Raw genomic sequence first — 21,334 nt, 5'->3', positions numbered from 1 at the left:
TCAATTTCCACAACACGCAACCATTCCCTTACAAAAAGGGTCTGCCCTTCTTGAACTCTAAGCATCACAGCTTTCTATCATCTTGAACAATCACATTTCGGTTTGCAGTGATTAGCTCTTCCCAACTTATCTCTTAGTTGTCTCATTACTCGAAAATGTTGCCAAATCACCCAACTCCCCAAGTTGCTGAGAGCAACACTAGATCGTCAATCCAAAGATGGAAACCCAGTGAGGCACATCTGGAGATTTTAGAGGAGGCCTTCCACAGCAGTCAAGGGGAACTCCCTTATGTGGAGCGAACTATCTTGCTTGCAGCACAACTCCGATAGTAGGTCCAATCGAGCCAAGAAATATACGCTTTTGGTTTGAGAACCGTAGGCGTAGGCGGAGATCAGTTGGAGAAGCCACTATCTCAACTACTGCCCCATCAATTCTCTATCTTACCTCCTCCGCCACTACCGCCCCGAGCAGTACCCCTGCCATTCTTCCAACCACTTGTACCCTCATCCCTATCGACAATATTCCGTTTATAAAATTTACAACTAACATCACACCAATGAGCCATACCCCTTACTATGGCAATATTGCAGTCACCACGCTAAGGGTTTCAGATAATGCTGCCCTACTCTACCATTGCAAAGAGATCCAATACACATTGAAACTCATATACAGGCCACCAATGACTCGTTATGATCATCCCCACCAAATGCCACAAAGGGAAGAGGGCAGCTTTTCCTCCCTCGTCGAACAAACGGGCGTTCTCTCATTTTTTCTGACCCAAGCCGGCAACACTACAAAAGATCAACTCTGCCAAAAAAGAATCGAGGTAGTTAGTGGTGACAACGCTAGCACTTCGAAAGATGTTGACGTTGATCTAAGGCTCTAAATGCCAGATTTCGTTTCATTTTTATACATATATTTTTAATTTATAGGACATGTATAATATAATTATATATATATATAATTATCCTTTTCCACATATTCTGAATTTCTTTTCCATTTCAACCCCTATTAGACTGACGATTCACACTTCAGTTCTTAAAATAAAATACTTCGCCAAATTGACTCTCAATCTATTCTAAGACTTAGTCAAATCGTTAATCAATTTACTCTTTCATATAGCGCAACCAATATGCAATACTCATTTTAAAATAGCAAATTTCGAGGACGAAATTTTTATAAGGAGGGGAGAATGTGATGACCCAAAAATATATATACGATTAAAGCACAATAATAATAAAATAATAAAAATGGTCATTAAGTTAATATCAATACAGAAGTGTTTTTCTGTAGGATCTTTGATTCCATGTTTGATGTCTAAGAAAGACATTGTCTTAACAAGTGCTCAGAGACCATTACGGCTCAGTCGCTTCCTGGAAGTTGGTCTAGTCAAAATGGAATTTCATAGGATAAGCAGGATAGACACTGTTTGTACACGTAAATAAGTACATATACATAAAATAGTGTTTTGACAGACATAATTGTAGAAATACATAGTAAAATAATAATAATATAGGTATCATATGTGAGGCCCACAAGACTATGTAGGGCCTACATGAATCCTAAAGTCGTGTGGGATTCATATGAGTTCTGGAGTTATGTAGGGCTCATAAAACTATATAAGGACTATTGAAGTTACGTAGGACCCACTTGGGTCCCGAAGTTGTGTGGGGCCCACATGAGTTTTCGAAATTCAAATTTAATTCTTTTTTTAAAATAAATAAATAAATACTAAAACATAGCTTAAAAGTAATAATAATGATAATAATGATTTAAAAAAATAAAATAATAAAATAATTAATTAACTAATTAATTAAAAATTTATTTAATGGGAATGGTGGCAAGCACTCCCACATGACCTTCATCCCCATTCCATACTCAACTTATACCTAGCCTATCCCATGTCCATTCTTTAATTTTAAAAAAAATATAATTTCACCCCTCTCCCCACACTTTTACAAATTTCACTTCTTTCCCAAAAATTTCCTATAAATAGGAAGCTCTCAACATTCATTTTTCACAAAAATTTTTCAAAGGAAGAGAAGAATTAGTAAGTGAAAGAATTAGTGGCGAAAAGAGAATTTTTGAGTAAGTTCTCACTCACCCACTCTTTCCGATCTCATTTCTTAGAGATAGTTATTGTGTTTGTGGCACAAGGTAAAAGAAGAGGTAAGTAAATTTGGTTATGTTAGTTTGAGTTTATTTTGTAAGTAAATTTCAACTATATTAGTTAATTCCATAAAATTTCAACGAGTTTATTTTTTTTTTGCATATTTAATTATGTCAGTTCTATCTTTAATATACTTACATTTATTTTTGAATTAAGAAATGTTCTAAACCCCTAGGGTAAATTTTCAGCATTTCTTTCTATTAAAAAAAATTATATATATTTTTAATACAAAAATTGTGTGGCATGAGTTTATTTATACGTTGTATTTTTTCATTAAAATATGAGTAAAGATGAGATTTTTCACGATATTATTTTAAATTGCATAAATTATAATAAGATGATTTTAAAACCCCTTTATGACAACGAAAGTTCAAATTTACAGATGTTCGGTACCGCAACTTAAAGTTTAAACGGATCAGAATGCACTCACACTGTTTACAGAGTGGTTATTTATATTAGTGGATTTTTCCTGAGTACACACCTGATTCCGGACCAGGACTTAATAAGGAAAATCTCACTTAATGTTTACGTATGTTGATTTAGTTTGGTTGGCCAGGCAGCTAAGTTCAGTCTTCGGAACGCACAACCCAATCATGGGGATAAACATGACTTACGACAAACAGGCTTAAGTGTGGTTTTTACAATATATGTTTATACATATTTAATTACGTGTACATAGTTATTAATGATTTGAAGGAAAAGTATAAGTTTATATGAAAATGGTCATTCTTGTGCCTAAATGACAATTTAAAAAAAACGTATAAGGAAAAGTATATGTATGTATATAATTAAATATATTTTTTTATAGTTTTAAAGTTAAAAGTTTAATTTAATGGTCATAGTATATGGTTATTAAATTTTACTGTTATAGTTAATGGTAAAAGTTTTATGTAGAAATTTTTAAATTTACAATTATTTTAAAAACTATTTTGAAGTTATAGTATTAAATATGGTTTTATGAAATTTTTAAAAGCTCATTTTGGCCACACACTAATAATAATCTTATTTACTTACTGAGTGTCGTCTCACTTTAATCATATTTTTACATTTCAGATAACTCTGAAAGACATTAGAAATCAGACATAGCAAGCATGCGGGTGAGAATATAATAGAAAAAAATGAAACTTGATTATAGATATCAGTATGATGCTAGATATTTAGGCTTATGTAATTTTTCTTCTTTTGAAATAAATGATTGTAATATGGATAATTAGCGCTCCGGTTTAATAATAATTGAGTTTATTTACTTCCGTTGTAAATCAATGGTAAAAAGTAAATATCCCAGACCCTTTGGGGTTGAGGTATTACAATATATATATAGGTATACAATATAAGATTATATTATTAAAGCTTCCTATAGAAGCTTTCTTCACATCCAATTTGAAACTGAATTACAGATAAGGCTGCGCCTCTCTCATTTCTCTTTCTGCTTCTCTCTTCGTCTCTCTCTCCTCATTTTCTCAGCATATACTCTCGGCCGATTAGAAAATGAAAAATATCGCTAGATTCCATTCTTCGCCATCTTCAATTTAACCGGAGTGGATTTTTTGTAGAAGCATTGTAGACACCACTCTTGAGGTAAGGTAAACCCACTCTTTCTCCTCAATTTTTCTCAAATCTTCAGCCTAACTAACTATTGACCTTATAGGTCACACCCGATTTTGATTATATCAAATACTCATTATATCTAATGGGTGTTTGAGACTTTGTGCAGGAACCTAAAATTGTCAAGATCAAGATGCACATAAAGCAAGTGAAGATTGAAGACCAAATCCCATTTGTGTTGTAATATATATTTCATTTGCAAAATTGGTCTGTAATAGTAAATTAGGGTGTTTACTTGTAATAATCACACACCCCACGTGCATGGTTTAATAAGTAAGCTCAGAATTCGATCATAACTAAAATTGGACCTAGAAAAGACCCTAGGGCACTCACCTTTGCACTCATATAGGTTAGGCACTTGAATAGGGTGTTTGTGAATTAAAACAGGACTGAAATGCACACTTTGTGCACTTTCGGTCGACCGACACATGCAGTTCATTTTGTCCTAGGTCGACCGAATCGGGTCTGAGTCAACTGGTTGACCACAGTTCGATCGACCGAGCCATGACAATTCATTTGACCCTAATTGACCGAAACACCTCAAAGTCAATAGTTTGACTTCCTGGTCGACTAAGTTCCCACGTGTGGGAATCCAATGGTCTGATCGACCGACTAAATAGTTCATTTTCACCCTGGTCGACCGAACCGCACTATTTGGAAAAATCGCCCTTCTTGGTCGACCAACGCTAAAGTTCAAAATTGGCCCAGTCGATTGAGCCATATGAACTTCGATCGACTGAAAGTCTTCTGGTCGACCAGTGCTCTTGGGTTGCCTTGAAATTTTACCGTGGTTAACTATTTTTTAACAGGGTTAAAATGGCTAATACATCATTAATCTTTTCTAATAATACCAGCCTTATCCCCAATTGTAAAAATTCTTGGGGTGTCTATAATTACCCCTTCATTTGGAAAAATTAGTAACATGACTAGCAAAACAAAGTGAAAAATCTCTCTCAAGCCAAAATCTCTCTATTACTCATACTCTCACAAAAATCACTCAAATTTTACCTTCTTCAAGTTTCCAAATCCTCTATAAGTGTCTTGAGTATTTGTGAAAATAGGTTTGCTCTCTCATTGTGGTGTGATTGAATCGATTTTCAACGAGAGCTAAACCTAAGTTCTCTTAGGGGGCTTTGTTCATAAGCCTATCCTAAGAAGTCTTGTCTAAGTTTCTGAGTATTGTATTTTTGTTGTAATATCTTAGGAAGCTTGTATTTGGTTTTTGGGTTACAAAACGTTTTCAAAACTTACTCAAATATCTTGTGTGATATATATTTGATATACTTGTGAGAAGATATTTGTGTTTGTAATATTAATCTTTGTGTAATATTTATTCACTCACATATTATTTGTTGAATATAAAGATTATATATCTTTTGCAAACCAAGCATATACGTTATATTTGTGATTGAGACAACCTACTTATTGACATACTTGAGACTCACTTGGCATCTTGTGTGAACACATTTGATTGATTATCTTGAGATAAACAGATTGTTTGTTAACACTCTCACGCATTTATTACACTGATAGAAAATATATTTAAGAGTTGAAATACTAGACCACACTGAACTTACATATTAAATCATACTGTGGTGTTTTCGACTGAGTGCATTTGGGTACACATCTGCCTTACACGAAGGCACAATCACTGTACCATTATTATTTGATTGTAAAATCTGAATGTTTCCAGGCGTGGCCTAAGGGGGCGGTAATCCAGCCTGGTAAGGATTGTTGTAAAGGTTGAGGTTAGCCCTGTGCTAATTGACATGGTTTGTTTAGATGCCGCCCCACCCGTTTGAGTGAGTAAGTTATAGTGGTAATCCTTGTGCTTGTTAGCCAAGGCGGGGACGTAGGCAATTGGCCGAACCTCGATAATATTTCTGTGTGTCGACTTTACTTTACTGTTTTCTAGTGCATGTGTGTTTGATTAAGTTGGTTTATTGACTTTCTAGTATACATTTACATTCTTGCACAAGATAGACCCTAGGGTTGTGAATATACTGGTGTTAGGAGATTTACTTAGGGCTTAAATTTTAAAAATACCAATTCAACCCCCCCCCCTCTTGGGATCACGGTAAAGCTAACACTAACGATATGAAACCACCGCATGGTTCTACGAGCATTTCATTACAAGTCTAGTGGAGTAAATTTTTGAATTGGGCTTTCTAGGCACCACTCCAAAGTTAGGGTAAGGTTATGGGAATTAAGCAAATTTGTAGTTTTTGGGAATTTAATTATTTATTTTAAGTTTATGAGTTTAGGAAATGTAGAAAAGAATGATATTTTATTTATGGTGGTATTGATAAACTAGGGTTCATGAATTCAAAGTTTGTGTGAGCGCCACGGGTATAAGTTCAAGATCCCTACAGGTGTAGTTTTTCGAAATCAGGTAAGGAGAATAAATTAAGCAAATAATTTTGTGAATTTACCGGTTAAAATGAAAAAAATAATATGTGTAAGTATATGTTTATTATGCGAATTTTAGAAAAGCCAAATGTTTGAACTGTGATTTTGAGCTTAAGGCTATGTTATTAGTTATTATTTGCAAAAATGGAATGATGAAAGTAATGGATTTTTTGGATAATTATGGAGATAATTAAATGTGTATTTTCAATAATGTGAATGATGAATGTGGGTTGATGTATTTTTAGTAAATGTATAAATATGTGTATTATTCTAAATCGTGTGGCATAAGTAAAAAGAATATATTGCGATGAATTATGATAAATATATATATATATATATATATATATTTGTGAGATGTTGAAAATATTGAAATGCGTTGAGAATATATATTGCATGTGATTGTTGAATCGGAATTGAAATGTGAATGTTAAACTGCAAGTTATGGTTTGAGAACTCCGGTGGACTGTGGTTTCGTGTTATACACAGTACTATTGCGCGTGATTTCTAAAGAGTTAGTGCACCCACACATCTCGTGGAGAGTGTGGAGACGGGATGGTCGATTGTGCTATGTAGGATAGAGTTCCCCTGGAGTCCAGACCAGTGTGGGAAAGCCAATCTGACTTACAGACTAAAAAGGTTGTTGTTTTTTTTTATTATTTAACTCTAGTGAGCCAACCAGGGTTTAGTCCAGCCTTCGGGTTGCACAATTCGTCATGGGGGGGAGTAGGAAAGTGTGTTATCCATTTGATAGTGAGTTCTAAATGCATAATTGTTAATTTAACCAGTGAAAAAAATGAGAACAAAATATATGATTGCAGATGGGAATACAAAGAAAGTGAAATGTGAATGTAAAATGTGGAAGTGAGATTTATGTGATGTAAAATACTGAGAAGTGTGAAAACTGAGAACTTGAAAAGATGAATAATACACAGACAACAGACACAGAGTAAAGTAATAAATGTATTATATATTGTAGTATTATATATATTTGGGGCGAAGTATACTTTTCGCCCGAGGGCTTGCTAAGAAAGGCGAGCGCTCTGATTAATATCAGATGCAGCCATACTGGACTGCATAACATATGAGGGCAGAGGGAAGCTACTTGTATGGGTGGGTAATCTTCCCTATTCTTAGGTAATCTTTCCTATTCTCGAGAACTTCTATCTGTAAACATTTGTGTGAATGTGTGTGAATACGAGATAAACTATCCACCTAAGAGCTTACCGAGTAAGGTAAGTGCCCTGATATGCTTCAGTTATAGCCATACCCAGTTGCATAAGGTATCAAAGTAGAGGAGTGCTACTTGTATAGGCGGGTAATCACCTCAATCCTTGGGAAACTCTCGTTAATAAAATACGTTGCATGTGTGTGAGTAGGGACAGGGAATGATTTCATAATTGTGGATTAATTTGTAAATGATGATTATATTTTGTACACAAACCTCATGATAGCCACACACTGGTATTAATCTATTTTGTCTTACTAAGACGTGTCTCACCCATTATACAGTTCATCTTTTTCAAGACCTCCGTGTAGAGACTCGAACCCATAAATAAGGAAATAAATAAGAGAAGGGTAAAAAGGTAATTTAGTAGGCTTCATCGACGAAGGCCCTTCTCTGCTTCATCACCGAAATTCAGAGCCTCGATGACTAAGATATCCCGATCGATGGGAAAAATATCGGACAAGGGTTCGACGATGAAAAGCCTACTATGGCTCGTCAACGAAGGCACCACTCGTCAATGAATTTGACCGAGTCAATGGGTTTATAAATATCATTTTTAGTTACTTAATGATTAAGAAATCACAAAAACTCTCTCTCTCTCTCTCTCTCTCTCTCTCTCTCTCTCTCTCTCTCTCTCTCTCTCTCTAGAATCGGCGAATTCTCTTTCTTTCTCTTCGATCCTTCGCTGTTTGTCATTCGAGTCCACGATCCGACGTTACTACATGGATTAGGGGTAAAACCTCTACAATTATAGCGGATTGGATCTTCGTTTTAAAGGATTTCCGGGTTTCATCCTGAAATCAAGGTGAGAGTCTAAGTTTGTTTTTGGCTTGGTCGATCTATAGTAAATAGGATTGTATTAAAGTATTGTTCTTTGGTTTTTAAGTTTTGAGAACTCGGTTCGTTGTTTTGGAGTCGTATAGTTCGTATTTCAGAGTTCGGGTAAAGGTAAGGGGATTTGTTTACATCAATCTTTTTAGAAAACGAAACGGCTAAAAAGTTAGCTTATGTTTACATGCACGTATTGACTGCTTATTTGCGAAGTTTCACCAGGTAAAAATGTCAGTGTTACGATTTTACGGTTTTGGTAAAAATGAGGGTTTTGGCGTAAGATCTCCAAATTTTTCAAAACTTCATTATTTATATTAAACTTAACGTAGGAGATGCTTAAACCCCTTGTTTTCCGTTTAAATGCTACTTCTCGAGTTATATACTATATATAGCGGATTTTTGATCAAATGAGTGTGGCATATGATATAATGGAATATACTGAATCTGTTTGAATACGTACATGAACTATGGGAATTGGAGTTTCATTTTTCTATCTAAAAATGTGGAAAATAGGTGACGATTATATATTGAGCTTTGTATGTAAAAAGGGTTAAACTGAGAATGTGTGCGCTGGTTTATATCACAGTATGAATGAATGAGTTTGTGAAAATACTGGAAATGCACAAGTGGTTTATGAATTGGAAACAAGTTAATTTGGTTTTATCGTAAATTGTATATATGGTATTGGGACCACAGCTTGTTACTATGAGAATCTTAAAAAGCTCAATGTTATATGAGAGCCTTAAAAAGATCAACGTTATATGAAGCCTTAAAAAGTTTAAGTGCGGTTCCGTTGCTATATTTTGGATATAGTGCAACCACACATCTGATTTTCAGTATGGGTATCGAAATAGTTGGCTGGATTGGAGTGTGCCACTGGTGGATTAATGGACCAGGTGGTTCCAGTCGGACTATAGTAAATCACACAACCCAAGCCAAGGGGTAGTGTTGACATTAGTTATGAAGTTTCTAAACTGGATTGTATTCTAAATATGCATATACATGATTTAAAAACTAAACTAGGCAATGTCACAGGTTTGAGTACTGGGCGGAGGGATTGTACAGTGTATGGGCCTGTACCTTACCCTAACCTCAGGAATTCTCGCTTGTAACAATGCTGAATTATCTATCGCAGGAATTATATTTATATATCTTCTATATTACAGTATTGAAAATATGTTATACATATGTAATTTTTTTCTACTAGTTTGAATATGTATGGTCACACACTGATGTAATATCTTTCACCTTACTAAGAAGTGTCTCACCCCAACATACAACCTTTGTTTCAGGTCCTGCAGGACATCGGTTCTAGTTGCTAGAGGGACTTAGAGTGTCGTATTGTATTTAGCTACATAAATGTGTTTTGTATATGTAATAGACTTAGTTCAGAATGTCTTTTTGGAAATTCTAAAAACAGGTTATGTTTTAAGTATGGATGTATGTATGAAATAAGTTAGTTAGAAACTCTTATATGTCTTTTAGATTTTCCATAGGATGTTTATGTTTTCCATTGTGCATGAGATTACAGATCAGTACGAAAATACCTGTATATCCCTATTCAGGGCGGGTTGTATATGTATGTTTATCATAGATAGATGTATTATAGAAGTGTAGTAGCACTCTGGAATCGTATAATGGGTCGGAGCGTTACACTCCGCGTGATCGAGCTTAGCAAGCTCGAGTTTAGGTTTGTTGGCATAATATTTTTGTGAGGGTACAAATTTTGGTTGTATTTTTTGTTTATATTTTTTTAGTTTTCTGAGATGTGTATATATATATATATATGGATACTGGATGTTGGCAAATACTGTTTTGAGATGTTTATATAGTACTCTGACATATTATTAAGGATGTTTATTTATTTTTCCACTACGTGATTAAGATTATGGTATCAAACACAGGTGATTGGATCACATCATATCTCGGGCCCCACTTGACGGGTTCGAGACGTGACATTTTGTTTATATAGAAGAATGCCAGTTAAAATTTTACATAATTTTGAAAGAAAAAGAGTTTGGTGACAATATTAAAGAATGAGATATCTCATTGTTTTAAAGTCAAACCACATGAATTTTTAATAATATTTCCTATTTATTTTTGTGGAAAGTCTTATCCACTTATAATGTATTTTGTTTTATCCTTGCATTGAAAAAGATTTAAAAGCATAGTAGTTGAACCTAGCTCTACTGACCATAGGAAGTAGTTGTGCTTTGCTAACCAAAATTGGCCACCATTTAATGCTCAAATAAAAAAATTGAGTTAGATCGGTTTGATTATGATCTATTAGAGGTTAATGCGCTGTAAGTTCGGGTTCATTTCGATGAGGTGAGTTTTAAGTCTTAATATTATTGGTGAACCTAATTAAGTTTAATTGAATATAATTTTTAATATTATTGGTGAACCTAATTAAGTTTAATTGAATATAATTTTATAATAAAATGGGACTCCGTCAAATTATATTTAGAGTTCTTGAATGTCTTTCAAGCAATAAACAAATTTAGGCATTACAAATGGAGTTGGGGTGGGGGGGGGGGGGGGGTGTCCGATGTTAAATTGGGAATTGAGTTCAAGGGGGTTGAAGGTGAGTACTGTGTCTGTGACATCAACATCATCAATATTTATCCATGGGTGCAGCAATTCATTAAGATAATTTGTTTGCTTATGTAATTTTTGTGACTAGTAAACATCCCATTTAATGCACACAACCAATTGCCCCGGAAATGAGCAATATATCCATATGTAGGAAAGTTGATCTTTCATGTCCCCCATCGTCAAAATAGAGTATATGCCTGCAGTGTTCTCAAGGAACCCAGAGAGAGAGAGAGAGAGAGAGAGAGAGAGGTTCAATGGATGAGTACAGTGAAAATGAAGAAGCAAGAAGGAATGGTGTCCAAAGCAAGGAGATGGAGGAGAGGACTAAGGTTGGTCTCATGAGAGCTTTGGTTGAAGCAAAGGAGCCCTCTTCCCAGGTATGTATGAATTTTAACTAATTGAGAGATGAATAGATATCAAGTAATTGAGAGAGATGAATAAATTAAGGTTTGGTGGGGGCGAAAATGGTGTGCAGAAGGTGGATGATGAGATGTTGAGGAGGTTTCTTAGGGCTCGGGAAATGGACATAGAGAAGGCATCAGCACTTTTCCTCAAGTACATCAAGTGGAGAAGGAGCTTCGTCCCAAATGGATCCATTTCAGAATCCCAAATCCCAAACCAACTGTCTCAAAACAAGATGTTCCTCCAAGGATCTGACAAGAAAGGCAGACCCATCACTGTTATCTTTGGCGCCAGGCATTTCCCCTCTGCTCTTGATGAGTTCAAGCGTAAGTTCAGTAAAACACCTACTACTACTTCATTCTAATTTCACTTTTAATTAACACATACATGCATTCTTGCATGCAGGCTTTGTAGTGTATGCTCTGGACATAATATGTATGAGGTGATTAATTAGTTTTAAGTAGTCTGCAGTGCTTAAAATTCCTCACACACACACACATGCTAACTTAGCAGTACATGATATGATGATCAGGATGCCAGAGGGACAGGAGAAATTTGTGGGCATAGGAGATCTTGAGGGATGGGGGTATGCAAACAGCGACATCCGGGGCTACATTGGATCTCTCAGCATACTGCAGGTTTACTCCTCTCCCGTTTATTCATTCTATTCCCATCCTACCTACATAATGCTAAAAGGAAAATCGTATTGTTGAGATCATGAATACATATATACATATTGATCAACTTAAATTTGGAAATGAAATAAACTCGACAAATATCATAAAATTTAGCTGCTGGTTGGTGACAGTTACTGTCATAAATATGGCAGGACTACTACCCTGAAAGACTTGGGAAATTATTCATTGTGCACGCACCTTTCTTATTCATGACAGCCTGGAAAGTTGTATACCCATTTATTGACATCAAAACCAGGTCCAAAGTAAGATTCTGGGTCTTAATTACGTTTTTATTTTCTTTTCTTTCTCTAGTAGTCACCAGTGTACTTTTTCATTGTGACTTCCATTTCATGTACACCTCTGTTACATACATGGGCGCACAATGTATGCACCACAATGTGCATATGCTATCCAAGGATATATATAAACAGGCTGTGATTGCATTGATAAGGATGGCATAATGACTAAATATTATTTTCACATGTATGTCTGCTGCATACGTGTACTCACAGATAGTATTTGTGGACAACGAAAGGCTGAAATCAACTCTGCTCCAAGAAATTGATGAGAGCCAGCTACCAGAAGTGTATGGAGGCAAACTCCCATTGGTTCCAATCCAAGACAGCAAACCTACTAGCATCTAGAGAGAGAGAGGGAGCACCCTCTCTTATCACAAGCACCTGATGGAGCAATGCTACGAGTTCTTTGTTTTTGTTTTATGGTGTTGTTTGGCAGTGTATGATGTTTTGGATTTTCTAATAGCTATTTTTCTTTTTCGTTGTTGAATGTGTATTCGATACTAGCCAACCACATGCTCTAGCAATTAAAATGCCCCTATGGTGTTTGACTCACTTTCAATGTCATGGCAAATTTACCCTTCAATTAGTCGTAAATTCTAATCCCTTTAGCTCCTTATACTGAATGGTAAAGGCATAAACCAAAAATATTACAATAAACTAATGATCATTCATTTAGAGCAACCCTATAAATAGAGTTCTCCTTCTATAATATTCAATGCAGGAAAGCCTAAAAAAACTGATTATGCATAGGCAAAATCAAGAAAAACAAATCAGAAACCATCAAAGTATTTGAGTCTTAAGCACAGGAAAAAGGAAAGGCATGGTCTAACCTCTTCTCAGCACTTTTTACTTAGAGCTTTGCTTCTATCATGATGAAGCCCTGCTCCCACAACAACAGAAGATTGAAGAGAGAAAGAAACTTGCATATCCTCTTCAGCTTTAGAAGATGTCTTGATACGTCCTGGGAAAAATTTGAATGTTCCTAGTGGATACTTCCCTGCTAATCCTAATGTAACTTCAAGGGTTAAAAACAGGCAAGAAGAAAATGCAAACCACTTATTGCTTTCTTACAAACCATCCACACACCCTTTTCCTTTTTGTTCAAATTTACATTTGGATCAAGCTTATGACATTCAAATTTACATTTGGATCAAGCTTATGACATCCAAGTGATCGACAAGCCTCCATCATAAATGTTCAAGAGTAGTGTACCAGTACCCCATATTCAAGACCAATGGCTCTAGGTGCCTTCAAAGTTTCGCTTAGATCTGCCCACCAGATCAATCCCCAAAAACACTACCTGAAAGTTCATACACAATTGAACAATTTAAAACATACTTAACAGCTTGGGGCAAACTGAGTCTACTGTTGGTCACAGAAAATTCTCTAAAAAGTTTCCAGTAAAAAAAAAAAAGCATAGTTTGTCAATTATATTCCATAGCCTTACAAAATCTCCATGATAATAATCAAATTTCCTTTGTTGTCCTTATACTGAACCCCTATACTACAAGACATAGTTTTAAATCCAACATTACAACATTACTGACGCCCTGGATGAACAGGCTGAACTCATGTCAAACCCACAGACCCAAATCTCTACATTGTATTCTAGGCACCAACTACCAATAGTCTCCACAAGAACACAGACCATTTTCAAACTGATGAAAGCGGATCCGATCCCTCAAGATTATTACTCGGCCTAACACTCTCGAAACTATTTTCATCCAACAATGACAGTCATCACAAATGCGGAGGTTTTTCAAAATCCTAATTTCTGTTCCAGGACTAGATTTTAAAAGCCCATACGCCAGTGCCAATTTTTCACTGTGAGAATGCAAATTACCCTCCTTTTCCTCTTCCAACACATCCATAAAAACCAACTCAGTTGTAGGAGTGAATCCCTCCAACTTGACTCGTCTGATCAACGCTTCCAACAATTTGTATATTGATTCTGTCTCAGAGTGTGACCGATCACTTGCCTTGAATTGGTGAATGACTCCTGCAACTTCAACCCAACTCTTTCCACGATTTTTGTGAACTCTCTTTCTTCTCATGAATTCTCTCACTCTCCCTGCATCATCCCAATTCTTTAGAGAGCAGTAAAGATTTGAAAGCAAGACATAATCTCCACTCTTGAGACATGATATTTTTGCAATGGCAACTTTGCCCAATTCCGGGTTTTTATGAGTCCTGCAAGCACTAAGAATCGCCCTCCATATGACAACATCTGGCTTCATTGGCATTGCCTTAATTATCGCACAAGCTTCTCCCAGGAGCCCAGCTCGAGCAAGGAGATCAACCATGGCTCCATAATGCTCAAGCTGTGGCTGAATGGAGTAATGTCCGGACATTAGATCAAAATACTTGCGACCCTGTTCAACCAAACCACAATGGCTGCAAGCCTTCAAAATAGCAAGAAGAGTTATAGAATCAGGCGGAACATTTTCTAATTCCATCTGTGAGAACAATGTGATGGCATCCAAAGCATGACCGTGAATGGCTAGCCCGTTAATCATAGCATTCCAAACACACACATCACCGTGTTGAACGCTATCAAAAACCTCTTTGGCAATTCTTATTTTTCCGCATTTTGAGTACGCGTCTATCAACGCAGAACTCAGTATGGCATTCAATTCAATTCTTTTCTCAATCACTAAACCGTGCACCCATTCTGCAAGCTTAATCGACCCAACCCGCGCGCACATGGCGATAAGGGAAGCAAATGTGAATCCATCCGGTTCCACATTGGAGCCCAGCATCCTCCGGAAGAGTCTGAACCCCTCCTGAAAGCTAACATTTCTTTGACATCCTGCAATCATTGCGTTCCAGGTGACAACATCTCGCGCAGGCATTTTATCAAATATCTCACGGGCAATGTGAAGATCTCCAGATTTAGTTAAACTTGTCAAGATTGAATTTGCATTCATCAAATCGAAACCCCAGGTTGTGATCTCGTCTATAAGCCGAGAACCAATATTAGGTCGATTACAATAAGCGTATGCTGATATTAGAGTGGCTAAGAGAGATGGGCGAGTTCCATAATACCCTAATTTAACAATTCTGGCGTGGGTTTGAATTGCAGTTATGCAATAACAGTCCGAGGAAAGTTTGCAGACTTGAAGTTGAACATTACAAAGCCTCTTTGCCCCATGTCTCATCATCGACCATATCCTGCTCTGCACTCTCTACATGCCTTCCCTTCTCTTGCCCTGCTTGCCTTCTTCTTCACTTGTTTTCGACTAACGACATTAGAGAAGCAGAGCCAGAAAGACGCAGTGAAAGCTGGCGCAATGGAGAGGCTTTTTCCCCGTTTTATCTTTAATTTAAAATAATATATCAAATAATACCTTTTTTTTTTTTTTGAATACGCACCGGGTATCCACGCGTCCATTTTACGGTCCACGTGACTAATCCTGCGCCCCTTGAAGTTGACAATATTTCCCAATGGCACTCACATAATCACGTAAGCTGCAAAATTTAGACAGTCAGTCAAATCGTATTGACGCGTGTCAAGGCAAATCTTACTGGATCAAGCAGCGATATTTACCTGGAGAAATGAAACGGTTGATCGGTGTGTGACGCGTGGCAAAGCAGCGAGATTTGTCTTAACATCATTCAACTCCTGCTTTCTCCTCGCAAACGCAAGGAAGGGACAGAGAGCAAAGAGTCGGACAGGGAGGAGGATAGCAACATCAGTAGGTGGCCGATTGTCGTGACAGGTGGCAGGTGACTATTCAGAGAGTTTGTAGGTGACTTTTGCAGGTGACCGTTCGAGTAAGCTATAAAATGGGAGAAATGGGGTATGTATTTTATCCTAAATTTATTTTATTTTCATTGAATCTTCTTGATTAATTTGCAGTATATATTGAAGATTTGTTATTATAGATTCACAATATAGTATTTTGCTTTCGATTTGTTGTTTGGAAGGTGCATCTAAAACCCCCATATGAGTTAAGGATTTTATTTCATTATTTGTATTTTATTAAATTAAAATTGTTATATATTGATTTATTATATATTGTTGAGTAAATTCATCTCCATCTCTATGAATATTACACTGCCTATAAAAATTTTAAAAAAATATATATTTTATCATCTCAAATTTTGAATACAGCAGATTGAATACAACAGTTTGAATATGCTTGAGTTTTACATTTATTTTCAATATATAATTCTTCATTAGGGTTGAAAATTTTATATGTATATTTTTAATTAACAATCAATCACAGATATTTTAATGTTAATTTTAATAAATATCTATCGAGGTAAGGCTCGATTTCCACTTCTATTTCGAGATATGTATAGTAGTATGAATTGTAAGGAAGTATTGTTCTACATTATTTAGGTTTCGGTGTCTTAGTTCGTAGTTTGAGAGTCGTATAGTTCGTGGGTTGATTTCACGTTAAGGTAAGGCGATTCAATTTATATCAGTTTATTTTTTAAATCAGGATTGGTAAACCTATAGGTTACGATCGTATGTATGTTTTGACTACTTATTTGGAAAAATCTATTAGGTAAAAATGTGGTATTTTTGGGTTATAGTTTTCGGTAAAATCGGGATTTTCGGGTATCATCTCTACTTTGATTTGAAAACTGTATGTTGAGTTTAAACTGTACTATTGAGATGACCATATCCATATTTGTATAAAATTGTATGCTTGATTTAGAAAATGATATAATTTACGATATACCAAAAAAGTATGGAATGTATGGTTGTATGTAATTGTTCCACGTATTTTGTAAAACAACTATGTGGCGGCTAATTACCTTACGCTGATGAGTATAGGAACGTGAGTTCCAAAATGATTCCAGGTTTTGTGAAATCAGCTAGTGGCGGCTAATTAAAGTATGCTGAAACAGCTATGTGGCGGCTAATTACCGTACGCTGCGCCATGTACCAGTTCATTACCGTAGGTGAGAGTGTGCGGCTCTATATCTGAGGGTGTGAAATATCACCAATGTGTTATGGCTGGTCACCGATGGGTGTAAGCTACACCGTATTTGGCGACTTGCAGTTGTGAGGCTTCGGTTATCAAAGGGTATCAGTTGCTTAAGTGTGACGACATTGACCATATGTTTGGGTATCGTATGTACTGAAATGGATTTGTGAAAATACTGGAACTTGTATAGAACTGTATGAAAATGTATGGAAATGTTTCGAATTGTATCGTATTGTATGATGTTATGTTTTACATAAAATAACACTGGTATGCCACACACTGATATAACCTACTTTCTTCCTTACTAAGAGGTGTCTCACCCCGAACATATACACAAATATTTTCAGGTCCTTCAAGTAGCTGAAACTGACATTCTAGCATCCGAAAGCGGGGGTATTTACTCTGGTATGGTATGTTATATGGATAGCTACGGTTAGTGCCTGGATAGGTACAAGTTTTGTAACTGGGTTGTCATGATGGTTTTTGTAGACACCCAAAGTATACTTTGTAATTATGGGAACATGTATCCTAGTGTTGTATAGACTCTGGTATGGTATGTTATATGGATAGATTGAACAGTTTCTGCCATGTATTTGATGAGTATATATGTGTATGTGTATGTTTTGTAGGGCTTCCCTATACCCCACGGGGTCAGACCCTCTTCCAGTATTGTATCATGTATGTTTAATTGATACAAAGACAGGTTAGGTTACTATTTTCACACTTGGGACCCATCTGCGAGTTCGGGGCGTGACAATAAAATATTGGGTCAACAACAAATAAATATGGGCAATAGGAGTCACTAGTCAACAATATAACAGTCATACATTATAAATATACACTAATAACAAAATTATTTTTAATTAAAACTCTCCAATAACCATTATTTAAGTAGCTACAATGGCCCGAATCTACTTACACATATGACAAAGAATGAACAAGATCTTGTAGGTCATCTGCAAAAAAACCAACCTCATCTAAAAACATATGGTAATGTGTAGGCCTTGTGGTCCCTTGCAAAATAAAGCAAGCAGTAAAATAATTATAATTGGCATATATGGTTGAAAGGCGTAAATAAATCTAATTATCCCACCTCATTAACATGTGGAAAAGTAATTGGGATTCTAGATCGTTAAATAGCTAGTTTAAGAATTTGTTTATTTCTCCCAACCTACAAGAGCCCAGAAGATAGAAGAAGGAAGAAATATCGGTGTTTTAGCTAGGCACTAGTTCACATTTGAAAACATGGTTGTTGGTTGTCCTAGCCCAGGAGTATATAGTCTAGAGGGGGGGTGAATAGACTCTTTTCGCGGAATACGTATTTTTCTACAAAATAAAAACTCTTGACAAGATACAAGAAATTATATCGCAATATAAATATAAATCATGCACAAGATATAAAATAAAGAGTGTAAGGGAGAGAAGGAACAACACCGGTATTTTTACGTGGTTCGGAATCAAGCCTACGTCCACGCCTTAGCACCAAGCCAAGGATTCCACAATCTACTAAAGATACTCCTTCACCGGCGGAGAATCCTTACAACTCGAGAACAAATCCCTAGACTTGAGAACAAACCCCTACCGCGCTCACCAAGAGCTTTCGCTTCGGTTCACAAAGAACCTTACAACAATGGTTGACAAAGAACCTTATAAGAGATTGGAAATACAATTTAATGCTCCTTAAATGAGCCAATATGAAAGACAACCAAATCCTCACTCTATTCTCTCAAGGAATGAATCTTACAAGATAAGTGAGCAAGAGAGGATTGAGCACTTGTGAAGAATAACTAAAATGCAAAGTGCAAAGTGCTCAGGTTTTGGATAAAATGATATTTTTCACAAATATGATCAATAATGCTCAAAACCATGTTAATACAAGTCTAAAAGCTTGTATTTATAGCCCAAGAACTAAAGGATCTGTTAACCAGCCATTGGGGGGAAGAATTTTATTTGGTAAACTAGCCGTTTTTCGCCCGTTAGAGCACTTCTGCCCGTTGAATTCGTCGATGAAATTCTCTAAATTTCATCGACGAGGTCCCTGAATCAGAAAAAGTGATCAACATGAAAGTTGTATAATTTTGTCTTATATTTTCAAGGACACCAAGATCGTCTCATTTGGACTTTTGTAGAAAAAGTTATGATCAAAATACCGAAAGGTGTTTAGGACTCAAGGTTGCACTACGGTAATGATGATTGCTTTGTTTTTCCTTGTCAAAAAGCATTTTAATGACTTAAAACATTCTTGGATAAAAGTATATGAAATATATTGAGTCTAATGAAGATTAAAACTTGTCCAAGTGAGTTTCCCCATAAATATAAGATATCTTGTTTTATGAAAACATATTTGAAAACTTGTTTCGATATCTTATATGCTTAATATGTCCTTTATTGAATATACTTGACTTTCTTTGAACCTTTAGGACATTAAACTTGTTTTAAGACAATTGGGACTAAGTATAAAAATGTTCTTAAAACTAGGATGTTAAAAACTTATCCCTTTGAAATCATATTTGAGTTTTAGGATTCATTTGACAAACTCTTGTTTTAACTTAGAAAGTCATGAAAAGTGAGTTTGCGTTTATGTCTTTAGTGCGATCCTATAAACTCATGTGTCCTAATATGCATGTGCTTTGCTCAACTCTTGCTCGAAAATCATGCAAGAAACACACTCACAAAAGTTACAAAACGTACTACCTCACACAACCCTTATTACAAATAATTCTCCAATTAAGCTTCCTTTGGTTGTGCTTGGGTCATTCCGAGTACGTGTCCATTTGATCTTTTCTTCTTAACGTCTACTCAGTCCAATCTTTGCCTTCAATCCAATAATTCATGTACGAGTACCTATAGTAAACATGATATGCAAAGATAGGAAAACACTAGGAACAACATATAGGTTAATATCATCAAAACACATTAAACAATGATGGTATAGCCACTAAGGCTAACAATGGTATCTACAACTATAACATTCCTTTGGATTATAGCAGAGCCCTCCCGAGTACATCTCATGTGGAAACGACCTAGTTGATCTTGGAGATAAAACATAGCGGAACATTGTGTGACACTCCGATTTTTCATACCATTTTTAAAAAAAATAATCAATAATAATTAAATCATACACATCAAACATCACATCAGCTACGTCAACAACTCTGATACCACTCACATGACCCGACCTGCATTAGGTACCAGGTACATACCATTCAGAATACGATATCCAAAATATCAACATACATATGCACACATTTCTATTATACCCAAAAAACAATACAACCCTAGGGGAGTTACACCTCCCTAGTCTAAAACTCACCCTGTATATCAGGATATCCGTTTCACACTATCTCGAAGCTCTATCCCCTGGTCTGTCTCTATTCCTTGAAAAGTTAAGATAATTTGGGTGAGACACATCTCAATAAGACGGAATAAATTATTTACAGTGTGAGACAATATGAGTTCAGTTATAACACATTTTACTTTTCAAATCATCAATTTATCTGAGAAAAATACACTGATATATATATATATATATATGCTCATAATCATATAGATATAAAACACAAACTTTTATAAACTTTTAATTCCATTTCCAATCTCATTCGCATGCAAAGCATGTTTATCGGCGAAGTTCTCAAGAATAGGGAAGTCTACCCGCCCATACAAATAGCTTCCATCTGCCTTAATACGTTATGCAACCAGATATGGCTACATCCGATACCTATCAGGGCACTCACCTTACTCAGTAAACCCTCAAGTGGAGAGTTTTACATCGCTTAATTATTTAGATTATTAAACTCACACTCTTTCATTTTCTATTTTCATCATTCTTTCCTTCTCCATTTCCATTTCACAATCCAGCCCATGAGTGTTGTGATGCCCTGTGGAAGAAAGACTTAAAAAGGATTGATGTTACTACCCATATCAACAAGGTGCACCTTTCTTTCGGGAACTTTCCCATAAGAACTCTACGGTTAAGCGTGCTTGGCTTGGAGTAATCTTGGAATGGGTGACCTTCTGGGAACTTTTCTCAGGAAGTGTGTGAGTGAGGAAAAAACACGCTGAAAAAGACATGTGTTAGTCTGTGGGGCCAGTCATTAGTCCAATAAGGCCTACCCCCTGTTGTCTAGTCCAAGAGGAGGAGGAGAGTAGGGGTGGGAAAACGGGCGGGCGGGCCGGGTCCG

At 36.1% G+C, this 21,334-nt stretch overlaps 2 protein-coding genes across 6 annotated transcripts; one reads left to right on the top strand and one right to left on the bottom strand.

Moving 5' to 3' along the window:
* Positions 1-10,732: 10,732 nt before the first annotated feature.
* On the top strand, positions 10,733-12,765 carry LOC131159430 (CRAL-TRIO domain-containing protein YKL091C-like). 5 transcript variants are annotated; one of them, XM_058114323.1, is made up of 6 exons: positions 10,777-11,212; positions 11,311-11,563; positions 11,643-11,679; positions 11,770-11,875; positions 12,067-12,177; positions 12,427-12,765. In XM_058114323.1, the coding sequence occupies exons 1-6, from the start codon at positions 11,090-11,092 to the stop codon at positions 12,556-12,558; spliced, it is 762 nt and encodes a 253-aa protein (XP_057970306.1). In that variant the 5' UTR covers positions 10,777-11,089; the 3' UTR covers positions 12,559-12,765. The 5 variants fall into 5 exon arrangements, with proteins under 5 accessions (XP_057970308.1, XP_057970306.1, XP_057970305.1 ...); XM_058114325.1 differs by lacking the exon at positions 12,067-12,177 and having other exon boundaries at positions 10,733-11,212; XM_058114322.1 differs by having other exon boundaries at positions 12,067-12,765.
* Positions 12,766-13,619: 854 nt separating this feature from the next.
* On the bottom strand, positions 13,620-15,499 carry LOC131159429 (pentatricopeptide repeat-containing protein At5g50990). Its single transcript, XM_058114320.1, has one exon. The coding sequence runs from the start codon at positions 15,372-15,374 to the stop codon at positions 13,833-13,835; it is 1,542 nt and encodes a 513-aa protein (XP_057970303.1). The 5' UTR covers positions 15,375-15,499; the 3' UTR covers positions 13,620-13,832.
* Positions 15,500-21,334: the final 5,835 nt, after the last annotated feature.

This window comes from Malania oleifera, chromosome 7, assembly GCF_029873635.1.
Source record: "Malania oleifera isolate guangnan ecotype guangnan chromosome 7, ASM2987363v1, whole genome shotgun sequence".
Classification (NCBI taxonomy): Eukaryota; Viridiplantae; Streptophyta; class Magnoliopsida; order Santalales; family Ximeniaceae; genus Malania; species Malania oleifera.
Note: the sequence above shows the minus strand (reverse complement) of the source record. Positions and strands in the feature narration are given on the sequence as shown.